Source organism: Meles meles, chromosome 1 (genome assembly GCF_922984935.1).
Source record: "Meles meles chromosome 1, mMelMel3.1 paternal haplotype, whole genome shotgun sequence".
Classification (NCBI taxonomy): domain Eukaryota; kingdom Metazoa; phylum Chordata; class Mammalia; order Carnivora; family Mustelidae; genus Meles; species Meles meles.
In genome coordinates, this window is record NC_060066.1 from 42,331,242 (window position 1) to 42,353,595 (window position 22,354).

The window sequence follows — 22,354 nt, forward strand, 5'->3', positions numbered from 1 at the left end:
CTATTTCTACGATGCCACTTTTAGGGGGAACTTCCCTACTAGGAGATTTTTAGAGCCCCTGTAGTATAGCTGTCTTAGATGGGAGCAAATGCTTGTCCTTTGAGAGTCAATTTGTAGAAAGAACTCAAATGCTCAGAGCTAAGGATGGCAAATGTGGCTCTTGATCAAGTGAATACAGGCTTTGGGTAAGCCAGGAAACAGGGCTTTTAAGGTGGCTCAGTGGGTTAGGCCTCTGCCTTCGGCTCAGGTCATGATCTCAGGGTCCTGGGATCGAGTCCCGCGTTGGGCTCTCTGCTCAGCAGGAAGCCTGCTTCTCCCTCTCTCTCTCTCTCTCTCTCTCTCTCTCTCTCTCTCTCTGCCTGCCTCTCTGCCTACTTGTGATCTCTGTCAAATAAATAAATAAAAATAAATTAAAAAAAAATAAAAAAAAGAAATAGTGCCTTATGGAGCGCCTGGGTGGCTCAGTGGCTTAAAGCCCTTGCCTTCAGCTAAGGACATGATCCCAGGGTCCTGGGATGGAGCCCCACATCGGGCTCTCTGCTCAGCGGGGAGCCTGCTCCACCCCCCTCCACCCCCACCTCTCTGCGTCAAATAAATAAATAAAATCTTAAAAAAAAAAAAGAAATAGTGCCTTAAACTGTGATATAGGGTGAGACCAGAAAAGATTTTCATCAAGTTTTACAAATTTACCATCTTTCTAAAATAAACTTTTATCTTTGTCAAGAAGTTAACAGCTACTACCATGGTTAATTTTGTTATTTTTAAGTTTCAATACTATAGTCACACTAGGTATTATGTATAAACTTGCACAGATTTCATAATGCAGTACGATGCATATAACAGATAACACTACGCTACTCTGTCTTTTCTGGAGCTTAAAATGAAAGCAGCCATCTGGTGGGTGGTTATTAGAATGTTTGCCTTTAGTCTTCTAACTGGTATTTTGTAATAAGGGTGAAAAATGAAGACAGACATTAAGTTCAAAGCATTACTTCACTGCAAACAGGATACAATGTTAAAACAGTTCAGAGAGCTCAGTCCACGAAGCATCAAAACCAATCATCTGAAGAGCTAATTCACTGAGCCAATATCCTTCTCCATTCAATCCAAAATCCCTTTTCACTTCATTCCTACACACCCTCCCCTCCCCCTTCTTTCTCCACTAAGGAGATGCTGTTTCCCACTATGCTGGACAATTTCACTTCCTTCACTTCTTGCTGTCCCTCACCCAGCTACATTTCTCACCCTTAAACATACCACATGTAGAAATGCAGCCATATGTTTCTTGGCAAATTACTTAACCCCACTAAACTTCAGCTTATCTGAAAAGCCAAAGCTGTGATAATCTCTGCCTCCCTGGGCATTTTTGTGAAGATTAAAGGAGATAAAACAAGTCCAGGGCACAAAGGCGGCATTATAAAAAGTGATGTCCTCCCCTTCTTCCTAGAGCCCTGGGGTGGCCAACTTTCATAACCCATGATAATCACACTTTGAGGGTCATTCACCACATGCTAATTTGTATACTAACAGGATAAAAATCAAGCTGAAATGATAGATAATTTCCGTACTTCCCCACCCCCCAGTCCAACCCTTTACATCATCTAGTGATGAAATAAATGCCCTGCCCACTGAGAGATTAGAGAAACAATCCCAGGAGATGCTCAAGCAACAAGGGCAATGATTACTGGGGGGCACTGCTGGCTCAGTCAGTAGAGCATGTGACTCGAGCTAGGGTTATAAGTTCAAGTCCCACAGTGGGTGTAGAGATTACTCAAAAATAGTCTTAGGGGTGCCTGGGTGGCTCAGTCAGTTAAGCGTCTGCCTTCAGGTCATGATCCCAGTGTCCTGGGATGGAGCCCGCATAAATCTTAAAGAAAAAAAAAATCAAGTCTTAAAAAAAATAAAATGAAATGATTATCCATGGAAAGTACACAATAAAATATTAATTGAGTGTTGCTGTTTTTTTAATCTTTTTTTTTTAAAGATTTTATTTATTTATTTGACAGACAGAGATCACAAGTAGACAGAGAGGCAGGCAGAGAGAGAAGGGAAGCAGGCTCCCTGCTGAGCAGAGGGGCTCGATCCCAGGACTCTGGGATCATGACTTGAACTGAAGGCAGAGGCTTTAACCCACTGAGCCACCCAGGCGCCCCTCGAGTGCTGTTTTCAAGGAACATGATGACAGGACAGAAAAACAAGAGTCAAATGATGAAAATACTTTGGGAAGACAACTGCCCTAAATTTTTTGGGAAGGCAGGGGTGGAGGTGGGAGGACTAAGAATCCTTACAGAGCTAAGGATTAGCTACTGACTGGCCATAGTTTATCACACAAACTCTGCCAGTAAATAGTCCTGTGGAACGCTGCAATTCTAATAATGCCTTTAGCCTTGTCAGGGGCTAGGTACAAGGGAGTCAAGAGAAAAGCATTCAAGAAATGGAGACCAATCCTATTGTATAAATCACTGTTTTTCTACCTTGCCACTACTGGCCAATAGGCCAGATAATTCTTTGTTGAGGGTGAGGATGGGAGTGGTAGTCCTGGTACTATAGATTTTTTTTTTTTAAAGATTTTATTTATTTATTTGACAGACAGAGATCACAAGCAGGCAGAGAGGCAGGCAGAGAGAGAAAGAGAGGGAAGCAGGCTCCCCGTTGAGCAGAGAGCCAGATGCGGGGCTCGATCCCAGGACCCTGGGATCACGACCTGAGGCGAAGGCAGAGGCTTTAACCCACTGAGCCACCCAGTACTATAGATTTTTACTAGCATGCTGGCCTCTATCCACCTCAGTTCTGACTTAAAGTATCTGGGCAATGGGGCGCCTGGGTGGCTCAGTGGGTTAAAGCCTCTGCCTTCGGCTCGGGTCATGATCCCAGGGTCCTGGGATCGAGCCCCACATCGGGCTCTCTGCTCCGCGGGGAACCTTCTTCCTCCTCTCTCTCTGCCTGCCTCTCTGCCTAGTTGTGATTTCTCTCTGTCGAATAAATAAAATATTTAAAAAAAAAAAAAAAAGTATCTGGGCAATACCAAATGTCTCCGAATGGGAAACATCAACCCAGGCTGAGAACCACTAGCATAGGCTAAGAGTTCCCAATTGTTCCAACTTCAGCCCTTACCATCTACTGAACCATCAGAAAAAGCTCTTATATACGAGACCATTACGGAACAGATTTTCAAGAAAACTGGCCAAAGAAACACCACTTACGAACCCAGTTCAGTGCTGCGTCAAAACCCGTATCAACAGACACACACACACAATCTAAACTATTGCCCACTTGGCCCTTTACGCAAAGTTTGCTGACCTCTGGCCTAAAGGAAGAGAGATCGCTTGGAGATGGCCAAAACCAGAATGCCACACAGGAATGTTTATCACATCGTGTCCCCAAACAGAATACTGGAGGGAAATTAAGCTTTGGGGGAGGAGAAGAGAGAAAGTATACTCCACTCTAACCACTGTTTTCTCTCCTCTACACATAAGAGGTATCGAGCTTTCTCACCTTTGCTCAGGTAATTCCTCTATGAAGTTTATCTTCGTATCCCCTAACCAAATGAGACCATAGGTAACTCCTACCCATCCATCACCAATACCTTTCTGGCTGCTCTAGGCTGCAACCATCAATTTAAGAGTTGATTAGATATTACTATTCCTATAAGATATTACTTTCTCCTCAACGGTACTATACATTTCCTAAGCATGTAGATACCTCTGGTATCTATGACAGCACCTATCATTTCTCAGAATCTATTGACATAAAGGATGGCATTAAACACCATTTTATGCCAGACACCATCTGTTTCCTTCTATTTTCACAGCAGCCCCACCAGGCAGACAATGGTAAAACCAAATGAAGAAACCAGGATTTAGATAAGTTCCCTTACTCGCCCAGGCTCCCAGCTGGTAGGTAAGAGAGCTGGAATTACAATACAGCTCTGATTTGACTATGTGTATATAATTCCCTGCACCAAGATAAGAAGCTTTGCTTAATTCATTTTGAGAATACTTTATCAGAAGATTTCTAAATGCATATATAAAATTCAAGTGAAAAAGACTGAAAGTGGGGCGCCTGGGTGGCTCAGTGGGTTAAAGACTCTGCCTTCGGCTCAGATCATGATCTCAGGGTCCTGGGATCGAGCCCCGCATCCGGCTCTCAGCAGGGAGACTGCTTCTTTCTTTCTCTCTGCCCGCCTCTCTGCCTACTTGTGCTCTCTGTCAAATAAATAAATAAAATCTTGAAAAAAAATAAAATAAGAAAAAAGACAAAGTAAAAAAGTAAAGTATCCTGTCTGGACAGATATGGATTAGTAGATGAACAATTATTTACTGAATTCTGCTTTTAAAGTAGGAGTATGTTCTAGACATTTGGCTAACTTGGTTCCACAGGACACGTCCCAACATGTTTCCCTTCAAGACATCACACACTAAGGATCAGCAGCTCTGAGCTCCTGACAACTTTTAAAAGTCACCCAACCTCCTGCATGCCCAAACCAAAACCAAAACTTACACACATTTACACACACACACACCTCTTCAGAAGGCATGTTCAGTTCATAATCCTTACCAGAATTTAACATGAGTAACAAAGGAGGGTTAAAAAAAAAAGTTTGGTACCAATTCTTTCCCCTATCAATTTTAATTACATATTGAATGGCTTGCTGCACGTCTGATCTTGAGGGAAGGAAAGATGAGTCTATGCCTCCTGATTTATGGCTCATCACACAACTTACTCATTCTGCCCTCGAGGCAGCCACAACAGCACGAACAGGCTTAGCCAGCTTTACAGTGAGAAATGCCATGAGGAAATGAGAAAGGGTAAAGCCAGACATGGTGGGAACAACACTAACATCCAAAGCTACAATTGAGCAAAGTGCCACATTTATACCAAGCTTAGGAAGTCTAGACTTTGCCATTATTTGAATAGGGGGAACATTTCCTTAGTGCGTCCTTCAGTGAAATGGATTTCAGGATTAGCCCAAAATGTGTATTAGCTGAAGGTGAAATTTAGAGAGCAAGATTTTACAGAGTCCATCTATATGAGCTCACCATCTCAAAAATAAATAAATAAATAACCACCTTTAAACAAAGCTCACCACTATTAGCTCATCCACTCAAAAAAAGTTACCTTTTGGGGCACCTGGGTGGCTCAGTGGGTTAAAGCCTCTGCCTTCCGTTTGGGTCACGATCCCAGGATCCTGGGATCGAGCCCCGCATTGGGCTCTCTGCTCAGCAGGGAGCCTGCTTCTCTTCTCTCTCTGGCTACCTCTCTTGCCTACCTGTGATCTCTGTCTGTCAAATAAATAAATAAAATCTTAAAAAAAAAAGTTACCTTTTCTGACTGCCTAAAAATGGACACAATTTGGTTACAAATTTTCACTTGTAAGTAACATCTTTTTTAAACTAATGTTAGGAGAATTACATATCTAAAACAAATACATAGTGGAATGATTAAGTTTAAGCTCCATTAGAACTGCATCCCAATTAAAAATTCTAACCCCGAGCCATTTTTCCCAGTCACAGACCCTTCAGCAGACAAGTCTGTTTCCTCCCCTTCTACTCTGCTCTTTTATTTAAAACACAATGGCTTAATGGCCAGACATATTCCAACAAAATGCCTATGCTAATGAGCAAAGGGATAGCCAACAGAATATGGAAAGAGAGAAGTGGAATTAGTACCCCAAGGAAGAATTCAAGTTTCCTACAATTATGTGAAGGAAAGAAGGGAAAGAAGTGATAAGCCACCCTTAAATGACTTGCATAATTTAAAAAACAGATTTTCTAAATAACCTTCTGTATTTTAAAGTAAGCTCTGAAAGAAGCAAATCAAGAATGCCACTATAAAATATAACTAGGAGTCAAGGCAACAACAACTTTTTCATACTAGGAATAAAATGCTGGGAAAAAAAAAAAATCCAAAACCACAGTTTTAACTCTATTCCAAGAGGGCTTACTCCTTCCAAGAGGGAAAACAGTAAGACCCATCCTAACAAATATTACCTCAGGAGATATTATTCTAACAAAAAACAGAACTGACAAATCAATTATACTGTCAAAGAAATAAAACAGACTTATGTAATTCAACAAAAGAGTGAAAGTGAGTATTTTTACTTTAGGAAAAGACACTTGGGTGGGATAAGCAAATTAGGAAAGGAAGACTATGAACAAGTCTCCTCAGTCCTTCTAAAACAAACCAGAAAATTACCGCAAAATTCCCAAACTCACATTTTGAAATTATTTTATAACTCAGTGGGTTAAGCCTCTACATTCGGCTCTGGTCATGATCTTGGGGTCCTGGGATCAAGCCCCACACTGGGCTCTCTGCTTAGCAGGGAGCCTGCTTCCCCCACCCCTCTGCCTAACTCTGTGCCTACTTGTGATCTCTCTCTGTCAAATACATAAAAAAATTTTTTTTAAAAATTATTTTATAATTAAACCACAAAAAATTAACATAACTGAGTGCTGGCCAAGAATATACAGTATTTCTAGTCACCTATTACAGACCACAAACCAGAGTATTTATGGATTTGGCTCATATCATGCCAACCTGATGCCAAAGATAATTTCTTCCCCCCCTCTAGATAACAAGGTCAACTACTATAACCTAGCTTAACTGTACACCTGAAGATATTTAAAATCCCTTTCATACGTAGAAAGGTACCAAAGAGGATTCAGCACTTCCCTCCCCTTTTTAAGCAAGGCAATGAAGGTTTATGCAATTGTAAAGGCCCCGTTCAGTTTATCAGAAGTACGGAAGTGCAGAATTAACCACACATACAATTTTACAGATGGAAAGCAAAATTAACCTTGGAGATTAGCTGTACTAACACAGCTAATACTAAAGTGTTTTGGTGTACTAAAATACTTGATGTTTAAAAGGTCCATATCCAATCTCTCTCAAAGTAAAAAAAAAAAAAAAAATCTTAAGTGTAAAATAGTTTAAATAAATTCTTAAATCAGTTATCAAGTCCTTTTTAAGTCCTTGGAAGCTATTTTTCTTCATCTGAGACCCCGCCCCCACAAACCTGGTAAGGCTCAAAGGATCATAGTCAACACAGAAAAGTGTATGGCAGGCCAGGTACTGACTAAGTGGTTGCATATAGTATCTTATTATTCCTTACAATAGGCATGCCCATTTTAAGATAGGTAAACTGAAGCTGAGGGGCACACTAAATTCACCCCCAATAAATCTGACTCCAAAGCTCCTGTTCTTAACTATTCTGCTGTTAAGGTTTTTGTCTCCTTTTTTTCTTTTTTTAAGATTTTATTTATCCATGAGAGAGAAAGAGAGAGAGAGAGAAAGGCAGAGAGGCAGAAGGAGAAGCAGGCTCCCCACTGAGCAGGGAACCCAAGGCAGGGCTCAATCCCAGGACCTTGGGATCATAACCTGAGCTAAAAGCAGATGCTTAACCCACTGAGCCACCCAGGCACCCATCTCCATCTTTAATATATGGGAAAACATAGGCAAATGTCACTGTATTAGCACACGCACACACATAAATCCTTCACCCCATCAAGAAGTGGTGAGACAGGGGCGCCTGGGTGGCTCAGTGGGTTAAAGCCTCTGACTTCGGCTCAGGTCATGATCTCAGGGTCCTGGGATCGAGCCCCACATTGGGCTCTCTGCTCCACAGGGAGCCTGCTTCCTCCTCACTGCCTGCCTCTCTGCCTAGTTGTGGTTTCTCTCTGTCAAATAAATAAATATTTAAATAATATAAATAAATAAAATATTAAAAAAAAAAAAAGAAGTGGTGAGACAGACACACCCACCCCTACTAACCCTTGGATGGGCGGACAGGAGTGGTTTAGTGATTGTCGTTTTCACCCTGACAGTGGAAAACTGCACTAGTGAAATGGTATTTGCTAATAATAAACAGCACATATGGATGGAACTGGATAAGAAATTTTATGAAGTTAATTCTTTCTTGCTGAACAGTTCAGTATGTGCTCAGGAAACAGGGAACGTAAACCTAGAAGGGACACAATCTATTATCAATAGCCAACCTCAACCTCAAATGGCTTTATTCTAGAGTAGTATCCCCTAGTTAAGGAGCACGATTTTTACATGAGAATGACTCTGGCTAAAGTGCTGGTACCTCGAGCTATAATCTCTAAGTCTCAGTCTCCCCAGCTGTAAAAAGGGGTGACACTCCTCCACTGGTTGTGAGGGGCTGCTGGTGGCACACACGTAAGCATTTAACTCAGAAACCTTCTTTTACCTGCTTGCCCTACAAGGCCAGACTTTATTAAAAAGCGCTTATTAGGGGTCGCCTGGGTGGCTCAGTGGCTTAAAGTCTCTGCCTTCGGCTCAAAACATGGTCCCAGGAGCCCCGCATCCGGCTCTCTGCTCGGCAGGAAGCCTGCTTCCCCCTCTCTCTCTGCCTGCCTCGCTGCCTACTTGTGACCATTGTCTGTCAAATAAATAAATAAAATCTTAAAAAAAGAAAGTTAAAACAAAACAAAAAAGCTCTTATTAGGGACGCCCGGATGGCTAAGTCATTAGGCGTCTGCTTTCAGCTCAGGTCATGATCCCAGGGTCCTAGGTTCAAGGCCCGCATCAGGCTCCCTGTCCAGCGGAAAGCCTGCTTCTTCCTCTCCCACTCCCCCTGCTTGTGTTCCCTCTCTCACTGTCCTTCTCTCAAATAAATACAATCTTTAAAAAAAAAAAGTTCTTATTAAAGGCTTGGCAAAGTAAACACAATGGACAAGGTCTTGGTTAATGAGAATAAGTTAGTTCATGAATAACAAAGCTAAGAAAACACAGGTTAAGAAACTGGGAGGAAGTAATTCCATCCACCATTGGGGAAAAAATAGGGTTGCTCTTTTTAAAAATGGATAAAAGAAGTCATTTATACAAACAGTCCCATAATCAAAATGTCTTTTTCACAGGAGAAAGCTTATATTAATTTCCTCTAAAAATCTAAAATAATCTCCCCCCCCGCCCCCCCAAATCGGAGGACTCGATTCCTATTTTCACACTCTTACCACCTCACCTGATTAAATAAAAAGCTTACAAAATGCTTACCCACAGTTCACCTGCAAAATGAGGTCTTCTCTTCTGAGACTGCATACTTTAAAAGGCAGATAACAAAACTACAACTTGAATTCGGAAAGGTTCAATACTAACACCAGAAGTGGTCTCAGAACCAACATAAAGACAAAAGAGGGAAGTAAGTACTAAAATAAGGACCAGCACTGTGCTCAAGAATTCCTAAACCCTTTATTTTATCAAAGTAGTCCTACTTTTTCATTTACATTGCTCCTAGTACTTTACAAAGCTTTCATGTAGAACACCTGAGATAAAAGGTGAGGCTTAGAAAACACAAGTATCTTTCCCAGGAAAGTGAAGCTGGATATTCCCTTACTTGTTCCTTTCCAAGGGTTGGCAAGAGCCTCTCCCTCCCCTGGTTTACCTGGTTGGACAGGTAATCCCTCAGGAGCAAATGACTCCCCACCTACTTGGCAAAACCATCAAGGATGTGTAATGACCATCTTTAGGTTTCCAAATTCAGTGTCATTTCCATTCGAGAAACGGAAATACTTAGTGATCTGAAAGAACACAACTCTTCAGACATTGTGGAAAGCCTCTGCATAGATAAGGACAAGTACATAGTCAAATCTGGTATGATTGTTTTTGACCTGAGGACTTAGGTGGCCCAGTAAAGCCAATAATGTTTCTTCCAAATAGGAGTCATAAAATAACTGATCACAGCTTCAGTGTAAAAAACCACTGTCAGGAAAGCTTAAGATTTCTTACCTATTGTTATTTTTTGAAATTATTGACAAAGAGAGCACAAGCAGGTGGAGTGGCAGGTAGAGGGAGAGGGAAAAGCAGACTCCCAGCTGAGCAACAAGCCCACTGTGGGGCTCGATCTCAGGACCCTGGGATGATGACCTGAGCCGGAGGCAGTCGCTTAACCAAATGAACCATCCAGGCGCACCAGATTTCTTACCTATTAAATGGTAAAGAAATATGCAGATAGAACATTAATAAGAACAGTTAAGGGGCGCCTGGGTGGCTCAGTGGGGTAAAGCCTCTTTCAGCCCAGGTCCCAGAGTCCTGGGATTGCGCCCCGAATTGGGCTCTCTGCTCAGCGGGGAGCCTGCTTCCCCCCACCCTCTCTGCCTGCCTCTCTGCCTACCTGTGATCTCTGTCAAATAAATAAATAAAATCTTAAAAAAAAAAAAAGAACAGTTAAGATTAAAATTCTATTTTCTAACTGGGAAGAAAACTGCAAACCTAAGACTCTTCCAATGTAAGCCCAAAGTAGGTTATCATCAAGATAGAAAATACCCTAGTTATTCCAATGAATGCATTACTAAATGGCCATGAACTTCATATTTCATATTTCAAGTGCCCTGTGTCTGAAATGGAGCCCAAGTTAGCTTTATTCACAATTCATTTGTTTACTACAGTCAGATATTTTTGATTTTCATCTTCATGGAACTTAAAAAAAGAACCATCAACAAGGGGCACCTGGGTGGCTCAGTCGTTAGGCGTCTGCCTTTGTCTTGGGTCATGGTCCCAGGGTTGGGACCCACATCAGGCTCCCAAGGAGCCTGATTCTCTCCCTTCCTCTGCCCTTACTCCTTGCTCATGCTCTTTCTCTCTTAAATAAATAAATTTTAGAGCTAGAATTAAAGTGAATGACAAAAAATAATCAGCAAAACATCCTATTTTTTCACTTAAATGTCAGATAGTTCAATTTTTTATTTTAAAAAATTACTATATACTGGTATGTAGGTAATAAAGTACAAACCAAGTAAAAAGTCCAGATTACCACACTGATAATGTTTACTAATAACCCCAAATTTTATATACATGAAGGTCTCAAGAAGACACCAAGGGGAAAAAAGAAAACAGATGAACTTCTAGTAAGTTTTCCCTGAACTGTCAAAACATTGAGACAAACGTAAGAACCTCTTGCTTGTAGCTAGGGAAACTTTTACTAGCATGCGACCTATCATCGCTAGGGAAGATTGTCTTTGCCAAAAGAGGATACTGAATAGTCAAAAATAAACAGTTCTTAATATACTGCCTTTTTTACTCAAATTGTCTTTTTTTAAATTAGATAACTTTAAATTAGACTTTCCTTCATCTTTTTTTTTTTTTTAACAGATTTCTTAAATCTCTATTTTGTCTACCTTAGACTTCCCAGACTCCGTATCTGTGAGCAAGTTATATTTCTGTTGTTTAAGCCACATAGTCTAATATATTTGTTATGGTAGTCCTAGCAGACTAGTACCACTTTCAAACCAACAGAACAATTAGTAACAATTTTTCTGCTGTCCCAACTTTTTAATTCTTACAAGAATTCCCTCAAAATAAACTTACTGCAAGTCTACCTCCCATCACTAGTGGTAACATGAAAGCAAATTTCTAGCTAACGACTTCTAGAAAGAAGCCAGATACAGTGGGTTATCCCTGCTTATAAGGGGTTAGGAAAAACGTGCAAACATTTTCCAATCAGGAAGCGAAATTTTGAAATAAAACAAGAATCAGGCTTTAGCTCTTGAAAAGAATGAGAAAAGAAAAAGAATAAACATCTATGACCCATTAAGTTCCTGAAAGTAACTTAAATCTGACTTCAAGTTGGCTCTCATAGTGGCTTCGGGTCGGTTGCCCAACTCTTCTATTACTCAATTTCACATCTGATGTTAGCACATGACTACTTATTAGTTAGCACTTTAAAGTCTTACTGGATGAAAGATGATGGGTCAGCCATGACTACAAGATTTGTGATTATAAAATTTACTTTTACATAGTGCATCAAAGAGACAATCTTGGTAATGAAAGAATTTGGGGGGTAAAGTCCCAACATCATTTTATCATCTCTAAAGATGACTTATTATCATCACCACAATCTCAGATGTATTTGAGAAACCCAAGAAGGGTTAAAAGGGGTACCAATGTTTATAGAAGGGTACCTGGGGGGCTCGGGCAGTTAAGTATCTGCCTTCAGGTCAGATCATGATCCCAGAGTCCTGGGATTGAGTCCCGCATCAGACAGGGAGTCCGCTTCTCCCTCTAACCCTCCCCACTGTTTGTGCTATCTCTCACACACACTGCCAAATAAATAAATAAAATCTTACTAAAAAAAAAAAAGAAAAGAAATGTTTGTAAAGAGCAAATACTGCTACTTAAAAAAAAAATTGTCATCCATTCAAAAGATGTCAAATTCCTAGAACCAAGATAATCAAGAACAAGTGGCCTTAGAATCAGTATGAAAGGTAGTCTTCCAATTCTTCAACCAAAAAAATCCAGACGCTCCCAATAATGTGAACCTGAATTCTATTTTAGATGTGCTCAGCTCATAAAAATCCAATTCTAGGTCCATCTAACTAAACAGTACTCAAATTCAGTAAATCATAACTACTTCGAGAAAGTTGCCTTAATTATACTATTAGTTCTTCCTAGTACAATAGACAAATTTCGGAGGTAAATTTTATTCATACACTAACAAAGTTAAAATATTTTAGGAGTGGGGTGCCTGGGTGGCTCAGTCAGTTAAGTGACTGACTCTTGATCTCAGTTTAGGTCATCATCTCAGGGTTGTGAGATACAGCCCTACATCTGGCTCTGCACTCAGTCCCGAGTTGGGTTGAGATCCTCTCTTGCCCTCTTCCTCTGCTCCTACCCCTGCTCACACGCGCTCTCTCAAATAAATGTTTTTATTAAAAATCAATCTTAAAAAAAAAAATTTAGATGTGCAGGAGTGGCTCAGCTGGTTGAACCTCCAACTCTTGGTTTTGGTGTGGTTCATGATGTCATGGTCATGGGATCAAGCCTTGCAAAGGCTCCCGGCTCTGTAGGGAGTCTGCTGAAGATTCTCTCCCTCTGCCCCTCCCCCTACTCTCATGCTCGCTCTCGCTCTCAAATATGTAAATCTTTTTAAAAATGCTTTAAACTTTCTTGAATTGCCATTTTATCTAGAGCTACCTTTTCAAAGGATTCTTGGGTAATCACTTAAAGGATACACTCTGTCATTGCTGCAACATCCAGTTTATCAATATCAGGTGAACCAGGACAACACTTCTTGAATTCTTTTCGAAGGTCGAAAAAGGAATAGAAGCATTCAGGCAATAATACATTCTGAGGAAGGACAAAAGTAGACACTGTTAACTAGATGAGTTTAGTTCAATGCTTCTCTAATAATTAGAAACCTAAGAACTTAATGGCAGTATATTTTACCACAACTGAATTTTTTAAATCAAATATAAGAGTGACTTTATTTTCTGGTACAGTATTACAACTTATACAAGTGTCATGGAAAAAAATAGCATATTTTAAGGTAACAGATTACATTTGTGTTCCATATACATTCCATTTAAAACATTTTTGGAGTTATAATACATTTGGACTGTCATGTATTTTCTGAGTGATAAAACTACACTCTTTTCGACCATAATCATTTCAGACCACCAGTATTTTCAGGCAGTGATATTAGCCCTTTTTGTTCTCATAAAGATGCCTATGTCTACACTATCTACCTAGACATAGGACTCAGTTACAAAACACAGTATTTTTAAATACTGGTTTCATATAATAAATATTTTCTGTACTGAAATCAGAGTAAGATAGTAAATTCCTGATTGCCTAGAAAGGATGATTTTTGTGCCAAGTTATAGTCCCACATTAGTTTTCCTGGCCAAGATTCTGGCTATACCTGAGAACTCAAATTAGACTTTTTTTTTTTTTTTAAAGGAAAGAAAAGAAAAATCTCAAATCTCAAGAGCATGGGAGAAATAGTTACCTTCTGTTCTTAGCTACTAGCACCACTCTTGTGGTTATTAAGCTAGTTCAACTATCTGGGAAAATACTATACACTATGTTTTTGTTTTCCCTGGGGCAAGGGAACCCACATTGAATAGCTTTGAATGATTTTTTAAAAACTGAATTTAGATTTTTCTTACAATCTCAAAATAGTTTCTCTTCACTCACTGGGAATTTCTACTCATTTACACATTAGAAAGTCAAGGAAATAAAGACTTTTTAATGTCTGCAACCTATATAACCTTTATGCAATGATGTCTCTTTCTATCCAGATTTCCTAACTGGATTCTGTTAGATGTAGACCTGCTCCTGCTATATTTAAAATAGGTACCAGGGCACTGGCTGGCTCAGTCAGTAAAGCATGTGACTCTTGATCTCAGGGTTGTGAGTTCCAGTCCCACGTTGGGTGTAGGAATATAAACAAATAAAATAGATATCATTGTACCATGGTCAGTTTTTTAAACAGTTACTAAGAAAATGGTGAATCAAGATTACCTACAAGAATGTTCATTTAAAAGCTAATGATGATGAGAATAACTTACATGCTCAAAAATACAAGATTAAATAGTTGTATCCACTTAAAATATAGAACATTTAAGTCTTAAAAAAGATACTGTTGTTATACTAAACTATAAAGTAGGCTAAAAAGTGTGGTATGAGTGCTCTTTGTAAAAATGGGCTTTTCTACAAATACCTGGAAGAATATTTTCAAATATATTCATATTAGAGAAAAACACTTCAATATAGTTTTCTGAATGGCAAGATTATTTTATGATTTTCTCTATTTTTCTAAATAAATAGAATTATCTTGTGATACTAAGTTAGTTTAAGGATACTAATTGTTTTAGGTTTCTTTATCTAAATCCTAGCAGAAATGACTCAGAAAAATGTCTCAATTGTTCTCTGGAGGTTTTCCCATATTTAAAGCAGTCTATCTGAAATAAAACAGCTGTTTTCCTTCAGTTCAACAGAAAAAGGATTAAGTTTTATCCCTCTCTATAGGAGTTTGAGGGGAAGAAAAATATCCTCATATCTATTTCTGAATCAAGGGTGTAGCAATTGGTCTAGCATCTATTAATGAAAACCACTGCCCCTTTTTAATTGACTAATTACTAAAGTTGCTATAAGAGGAGTGGTTTCTCAACTTTTAAGACAGAGGGACTTGAATTTCTCTTTCAGACTTCTGAAAATGTCATTACATACTTAATCTGTATCTTTCCATTTCTTCCCTAGTGAGGTAAAAAGAAAAATTTGCACTGCCTAGCCACTATACTTGTGACATCAACGTCAGTCTAAATCTTTCTTTGAAAACTTGCCTCATCTAGTTTCTTTAAAAAAATATTTCACTTCATCTTTTCAAGTTCAGTATTTGTCTACCACAATAAAAAGTTACAGCTCAAACTAATTAAGTTGATAAGATCAACCATATTAGCAATGATTGGCTACATTGGGTCTGCCCTCTACACTCTCCATTTTCCCTCAGCTCCTCAGTATTCTTCCCAGCGAGAGAAATCACGTATCTACAGTTAGGCTGTATTTTTCTCACCCCATATTCTTTTCCGTATCAGAAAGACCAGCAACGGTAAAAGATGAGGCTGAACCTACTATTATGATACAATATTTAATCAGTTTTGAACATTTACTTTAAGTCAAAGTGCAGTATGCTATAATTAATGTTTCACTAGTTATATGGCTCTCTTTACACAGTACAAAGCTCTTAAATGAAATCAGTTACAATTAAAAGGGTTTAATTCAACCTTTTTCTTTGCTCCTTCCTTTCTAAAGATAAAGCATTTTCCACACAGATGAAAATACTAAAATGTCTTAAAAGTAAATGTTTTCTCCTGCTTACTGCTGTTCATTTAAAAGTCAAAGATTTAGCTAATATACTTTGGAAAAGGGAGAATGTTAGCCATCTCAAAAACTTAACATAAACAAAAAGAGAAACTTTTATTAAGTCACCAGAGAGTATCTATAAGATTACTGCTATGTCAAACACCTCTACTGAAGGGTCATGAATTTTCTTTTTTGTGGTAAAATACACATAGCACAGTATTTACCATTTTAACAGGTAAGATGTACAGTTTAGTGGCATTAAGTACTTTCACATTGTTGTGAAACCATCACCACCCTTCCTTTGTCATCTTCTCAAGCTGAAATTCTGCCATCAAATAGTAACTCCCGACAGGCATCTTTTTAAAAATGGAGAAACTTGGATAAACCATTAAAAAAAAAAAAAAGCAGCCTCCAGTCACCCCCAAATGTCCAATCATTCTCTGAGAAGCCAGCACTCTTACCTTCTTGGAAGCCTCAGGATGCAGGATTTGCCTGACGTGCAGCTGCCCATCAGTACAGAGACAGAAGGAGGTTCCAACCCCAATATTCAGTTCATTGCTTACTGACTGGTTAAACTGAAAACAAGACACAGGGAAGCAACTGATGCAGGAATTCCAGACTCTGGCAAAGTGGCCCCACGTGTTGATAACCAAGTAAAACCAAACGGCCATATAGGGGACACCAGTGCTGGGGCAATGTTGGAAAGGCTACTATCTAGACTCCTTTAGATAGGAAAGCTTTCCAATCAACCCACATGTCACAGATAGGATACTTTAGTAAATACATTCTTCCTTCCATCCCCTCTTCTATTTTTGCAATAAATCCACATTCAAGACTTTTTAAGTCCAGTCTCATTTCATCAGCAGGTTGCCTTCAGATTACATCATTCCCTGGTGTTACTTTATGTTTGGATGTGTTGAGATTAAGAAAGATGCCAGTTTATGATAAACAAATGTGGTTAATGGGTATAAGGACCTCTGGAAAGTCTGGCAACACGTTTCCTGGAACAGAACCCCAAAATGGTAACTTACCCCTATTAATTCACACCTCGTGTGCTAGGGCAGAGCCTTGAGAGCTCTGACCCTCACCTGCGCACAGGTGTGTAGCAACCCGCTCTATCCCTGATCCAGTACCCGTCAGAACCACGAAGCAGCCGGGTTTTGGGTCACCTCAATTCCATGAAGAGGATTTCACCAGTTTCACAGTGACCCAAGGAGAAGCCCTACATATTCCCGCCTGCAAACCCTCCCCGGCGCTTCGACCAAGGCCACTGAAGAAGAAGGCAACCAGCACCCGGCCTGTCCAAGTCCAGAAGCCTGAAACCAACCAGGCACCCACAGGTCCCCACCAAACTGGGCCACTTCTAGTACGCCGCGCGGGGACCACCCGCTCCTCTACACCACAGCCACAATGCCCTCAGTCCTAAGACTGAACCACAGACCCAAACCGCCTCAAAGAACAGGAGTGTCCGGGGTCTAGCCCTGGGGATTGGGATGCTAGGATTCAATCTGCTTATCATTCAATTGGTAAAACCCGACTGATTCCGAGACCCCAGGAATATCTCGAGAACTAGGAACGTTAGGCCCACGAACTAGGGGCTGGGAAGCTTGGAGGAGCAGCGACCTCCTCCCAAAAGGTCCACCCGGACCTCCAGGCCGGGTTTCCACCCACGCGGCCGGGCGTCTCGCCACCCTGCCCGGGGATGCGCGTGAACCCGCCCGCAAGGGCGTGGGACCTGGGCAAGGACAAGGGCCTTGTGGGGGGGGGGGGGGGACTCCTGAGCGGCCTGCAGAAGGGTGGGCGGCACGGCCCAGGGCTGTCACCTGTCGGAGAGCTTGGTCCAGCTGCGGAGCGGAGGACAGACTTTCCGCGTCGATCTTAGTTTCTTCTTTACAATCCTCCGTCAGCTCCAACTGATCCGGTCTAACTAGTACTTCGTGCAACTGTCCCACCTCCAGAGGGGAAAGAAGCTGGGGTCAGTTTTCCCCTTCCTCAATTTGGAAGCCTCCATATTCACCCTCCTCCCTCGCTCCCTGCCCCGGCGGCCCGCGCCTCTCGTGGGATCTGGCCGCAGAATCAAAGCTCACTTGTCGCGAGCGGCTCCGGTGGCAGAGAGGTCGGCACTGCCCTGCCTCCGGCCCCACCCCCACCCGGATCAGGTCGGAAAGGCCCTGGAAGTGCGAACCCGGGCTCCAAGGATTCCACCCCGGCTCCGCCGGGCGTCCCCCGACAGGCAGAGAACCTGGCTCGGCTGCGCCCGGCCTCCCCACCTGAGCCAGATTTCGGATTAGTGAAACGGTTCCAAAGCCGGTGGCCACCACGTTTGGTTTTACTCTGGATTCCGTAGGCCTCGGGTCCAGCCTCACAAGTGGCCAAACAAAAACACTTATTTACCGACTCCCCAAACTTCTACAACAAACTTCTTGCCCCATTCCTATCGTTTGGACAGGAACCTGGAGAAATACCTTCTTGTTGGCTAGATCCACGACTTTCCACAACAGCAGGATCAGCTCCTTCTCATCCGAGCCCAGCTTGGCCCCGGTGGCCCCAGCAGTGATCCCAAAAAGCACCACCAAGTAATCCGGAGACGCCGTCATGACGGTAGTGGGGAGGGGGAGAGGGGGGTTGGGAGGCGGTGAAGTGGGGTGGAAGTGAGAACGAGAAAACCTGTGCTAAAAATCTCTTCTAAGAGAAAAAGAAAGGGTGCCCACCCACCCCCCCTCCTCGCCGCTGCTGGTGCAAAAGGCGGTAACCTACCACCCAAGCCCACACCTGGTCGGTGCTCCCCACCCTGGGCTGCTAGGGGGGTGGGAAGGAGGGCGCCGGAGGCCTGCCCTTTTTGTATTCAATGGCCGGTGCGCCTATGCAAAAAGCCAGGAGCAGGGCTGCACCCCGGGTGGAGCGCGCAATGGCTGAAAGCTTTTCTGTTTTGGGATGTGGCTCTACCTGCCCGCCCCTTCCCCCCTCCCCCACGTGGTGCAGGTAAGAGACACCTGGCGGCGCCGGCCCATTGGCTCCTTCAAACCACGACGTGGCAGCGGTGGGGGAGGAGGCCGCCGGGGGAAAGGGGAGGAGGGGGCGGGAGACAATGGCTGGATGAATGGAGAGGAGAGGGCGAGAAAGGAGGGGGAGACGTGAGGGGCGGGGAAGAGGCGGTTGCCACCTGAAGGGTAGTCCAGGCCAGACGGGAAAAGGGTGAGGGGTGAAAGGCGCGGAGGGCTGTGCGGGAGTCGCTGGTGGTGGTGGTGGTGGAGTGGGGGGGGGGGGGGTCACCTGGAGAGGGATGGAGGGGCAGGGAATAACGCCGGCTGTGGGGAGCGACGCCGAAGTTTCTTTTAAAGGGTCAAGGGAAAAGGCCTGGCGCCGGGAAGCGAAAGGAGGCCAGAGGTGAAGCCCTGGGTGCGGAGCTACTCAGGGCGCGGTGCCTGGGGAGGGCGAATCGCTGGGGGAGCTACCGGCCAACGGCAGCCGGGAGGTGGCGGGGGCAGTTGCCAAACACCGGAAAAATCGCTCCCAACCCCAACACACCTTTAAGTGCAAACTGTAAGCGAAACCCCGTGGGCCCTCCCCCTCTCCGGGCCGGAGCCCAGGCGCACGCTCGCTGCTCCAAACCCCGGGACGCTGCCCACCTGGAGACAGAGCCGGGTGCCCGGGGATTACACTCAGCCGCCAGGTTTTGCTCAAAGACGCAGGTGCAGCGCGCTACGAGGAAACTGAGGCACAATGGACCCCACTTCCTTGTCTCCCAACTACTCCCTTAAATTGCTCAGTCTTGCTCGGTCCTGGCTGCTAGTTGGGGACTAGAACCTTCTCCATGGCTGGGCCCACTTCCTTCGGTTTGCCCGAGGCTCTAAAGAAAACGTACACGCTAATGTTTTCCTGAACAGGCCAAAGCAAATGTTTTCCTCAGTTCCCGCTCTGACCCCACGCCCCCTACTCATACCTTTTCCTTTGTACTTCTGGGTCTGTTTGGCCAACCCGCAAGCACGCCCCCTCCTCTAGCTAAACTATGTTTGCACCGAGGCTTAGACGCCCACCATGACCCCCTCAGCCAGCAGGTCGGAAGGTGACGTGGTAGGGCCTTTAGACGTGTGAGAGAAAAGCTCCAAAGGTGACGTTTCCTCGAGTTTTAGGTTTCAAACTTATCTACTCTCGGAAACCGAAATCCGTCTGAGGTATTACTGGTCGGGCCCCAGGTATCCACCCTTTATATTCATGGTGTGAAATCAGGCAAGCACACACCCCGCAGGAACCCAGCCGGGTGCGAATCTTGAGAACCTGTCAGGATGCGCGTCTGGGGAGGCTGAAGATCGCGCTGCCCCCGCCGGGAGCAAGCGCGGGCGGAGCGGGGAGCCGCAGAGGATTCGGGCGGCGGGAGGGGGCGGGGCGGAGTTGGAGGAGCCCAGGGCCCAGCCGCGGCGCTTCCCCGCAGGACCGTGCGGGCGGAGGCGCTGCGGCCGGTGGCGCAGGTAGCAGCTCGCGTCCCGGGAGAGCGGGCGGAGGCTGGGCTCTGGCGGGGCCGGGCAGCGCTCGAGGTACCACGAGGGTGCTCGGTACCATCCTCTTCTGCAGCTCGAGCTCCAGCGGCGCGTGCTCTCCGTACCCGGGCTTCGGGATGCAGGGTGGGAAAGGGGCCCCCGCGGTCCAGCGGCCGCCTCGCCCCCCACCCCCGGTCCGCGTGCGACGCTCCCTGGCCCGCAGGCGCCGCGGGGGCAGGGACTGGGCGCGGAGCGAGGTTGGGAGGGACCTGGAAAAACCACCCAGATTGCATTGCAGTGGGCGAGGCCGCCCGGAGGAGCCGGTTCCCCGGAGCCGCCTCCCCGCGGGGCGTTCGCGGAGCGCGGTTCCCAGGTTCTTGCCTTTGCCTGGGCCGGGAGGTGCCGCCTGGCGGGGACGCGGGGCTCGGTTGCGTGGTGGCCCACGCCCGGCGGATCGCGCGCTCGCGACGGCTGCGCGGAGGGCCAACGCCCGGCGGCCGACGGTGGCTGGGAAAGTGGTTACAGCCGCTCGGGAAGTCCTGCGTCGCCGGTCCTCTGTGGCCTCTGGTACTTGGATTAATCATTTGTGTAGTGCGTTTGGATCAACCGAGAACTTTATTTTCCGCTCGTTTATCAGGGATTCCGCGGCGCTGTCCCTGTTAGAATCCAATCCCAGAGCCGCTCCTTTTCAGAGACTTGTCTTCCTGTTTAAGGAAGTCGGATCCCTGGGTTCTGAGGTTTTTCATTTAAATGTGAATGTGTACAACTAGGTTACAGGGACAGGGATTTTGTTTTGTTCTGTAACGTATTCCCAGGGTTGGAACAGAGCCGGACGTACACTGGGCACTCAACAAATATTTGTTGAAAGATTTTAATGAGTAACACCCACCCGTTTTTGCAGCTCTTGTTTACTCGCGAGGGCATAGTTCATCACTGAGAAGGCGAAATTCTGAAAATGGGAGTCCGCAGGTAATTTAAGTCTGAAGTGTTTAAAAAGAGAGGTACTAATTCTTCGACGGACAAGCCTGCTTTTGTTAAATAAATTAAACTCGTAAAATGCAGGAGTGCCAAGGGGTGGATCTATGCAACACTGCAGTTCTGAATACAAAAATGATTTATTGTTTGTCCCACCATTTAGAATAATTCTAACATTTAAATATGTGATGCACACAGTAATAATTCTGAAAGGAACCTTGAAGGGTGTGGGTCACTCTACCGATGGTCTTCACTCAAGATCACACTTAAAACTCCAACAAATAAGAATCTGTTTTTGTGGTGTGTGTGGGTGTGTTTAGCAGCAGAGACCCAATTGTGGGACACGCTACAGAATATCTTGCCTGTATTCATGAAAATAATTAAGGTTATGAAGGACAAAGACTGAAGAACTCTTCTATAGGAAAGGACTTGATGAGACATGACCACTAAATGCAGCATGAATCCTGGAACCGGAACCTTTTTTTTTTTTTTTTAACCCCTGCCGTTTAATGGACATTATTGAGGAGCGCCTTGGTGGCTCAGCAGGTGCAGCGTCTGCCTTCTGCTCAGGTCTTGATCCCAGAGCCGAGGGATGGAGCCCCTAATCCGGAACCCTGCTCAATGGGGAGTCTGCTTCTCCCTCTGCCCCTCACCCTGCTTGTTCGCGCTTCCACTCTCAAATAAATAAATAAGATTTTTTTTTAAAAAAAAATGGACATTGTTGAGATAATAGGAAAATTTGAGTAAGGTCTGTAGGTTAAATAATAGCATTGTCTTAGTGTTAATTTCCTGATTTTTATATTATTGTGTTTGGCAGGAGAATATCCTTTGTGTTAGGAAATACCCATTGTTTAGGGATAAAGGGAATTATGTATATAATTCTGCTCTCAAATGATTATAAATATATATGTGCATATATATGTATATACACATATATATGAGAGAGAAAATGATAAAGCAAATGTAGCAAAATGTTAACATTGGTGAAACTGAGTGAAGGAATTTTTTAAACTATTCTTTGCAACTTTTAGAAGCTTTTTAAAAAATTTTTAGAGAAAAAAAATTTTAGAGGACTTTTTGCTGCCACCACCATTTGGTTTTTAACAAGGCTCTGTCTGATGATTTTCTTTTTTTTTTTTTTTTGAATTTTATTTATTTGACAGACAGAGATCACAAGCAGGCAAAGAGAGAAGGGGAGGCAGGCAGAGAGAGAGGGGGAAGCAGGCTTCCCACCGAGCAGAGAGCCCGATGCGGGGCTCCATCCCATGACCCCTGGATCATGACCTGAGCCGAAGGCAGAA

General features: G+C 43.7%; 2 protein-coding genes across 7 annotated transcripts in view; both read right to left on the reverse strand.

Annotated features, from left to right (window-relative positions):
• Window positions 1-18,519, reverse strand: part of ESRP1 (epithelial splicing regulatory protein 1) — a 57,094-nt gene extending 38,575 nt beyond the window's left edge. For 2 of the 6 annotated variants that reach the window (XM_046017131.1, XM_046017107.1), the window contains exons 1-4: window positions 18,066-18,517; window positions 17,424-17,552; window positions 16,062-16,175; window positions 12,969-13,083 (exon numbers count right to left, since the gene is read on the reverse strand). In XM_046017131.1, coding sequence (XP_045873087.1) covers window positions 12,969-13,083; window positions 16,062-16,175; window positions 17,424-17,552; window positions 18,066-18,197 — 490 coding nt within the window. In that variant the 5' untranslated portion in view covers window positions 18,198-18,517. Of the gene's footprint in view, window positions 1-12,968; window positions 13,084-16,061; window positions 16,176-17,423; window positions 17,553-18,065 lie in introns of all 6 variants that reach the window. The other 4 variants (XM_046017114.1, XM_046017122.1, XM_046017098.1 and 1 more) reach the window with 4 other exon arrangements.
• Window positions 18,520-18,711: 192 nt separating this feature from the next.
• On the reverse strand, window positions 18,712-22,171 carry LOC123949595 (basic proline-rich protein-like). The gene is made up of 2 exons (XM_046017143.1): window positions 19,843-22,171; window positions 18,712-19,450 (listed from the first exon to the last, which is right to left on the reverse strand). The coding sequence occupies exons 1-2, from the start codon at window positions 20,660-20,662 to the stop codon at window positions 19,401-19,403; spliced, it is 870 nt and encodes a 289-aa protein (XP_045873099.1). The 5' UTR covers window positions 20,663-22,171; the 3' UTR covers window positions 18,712-19,400.
• Between the last annotated feature and the right edge of the window lie 183 nt (window positions 22,172-22,354).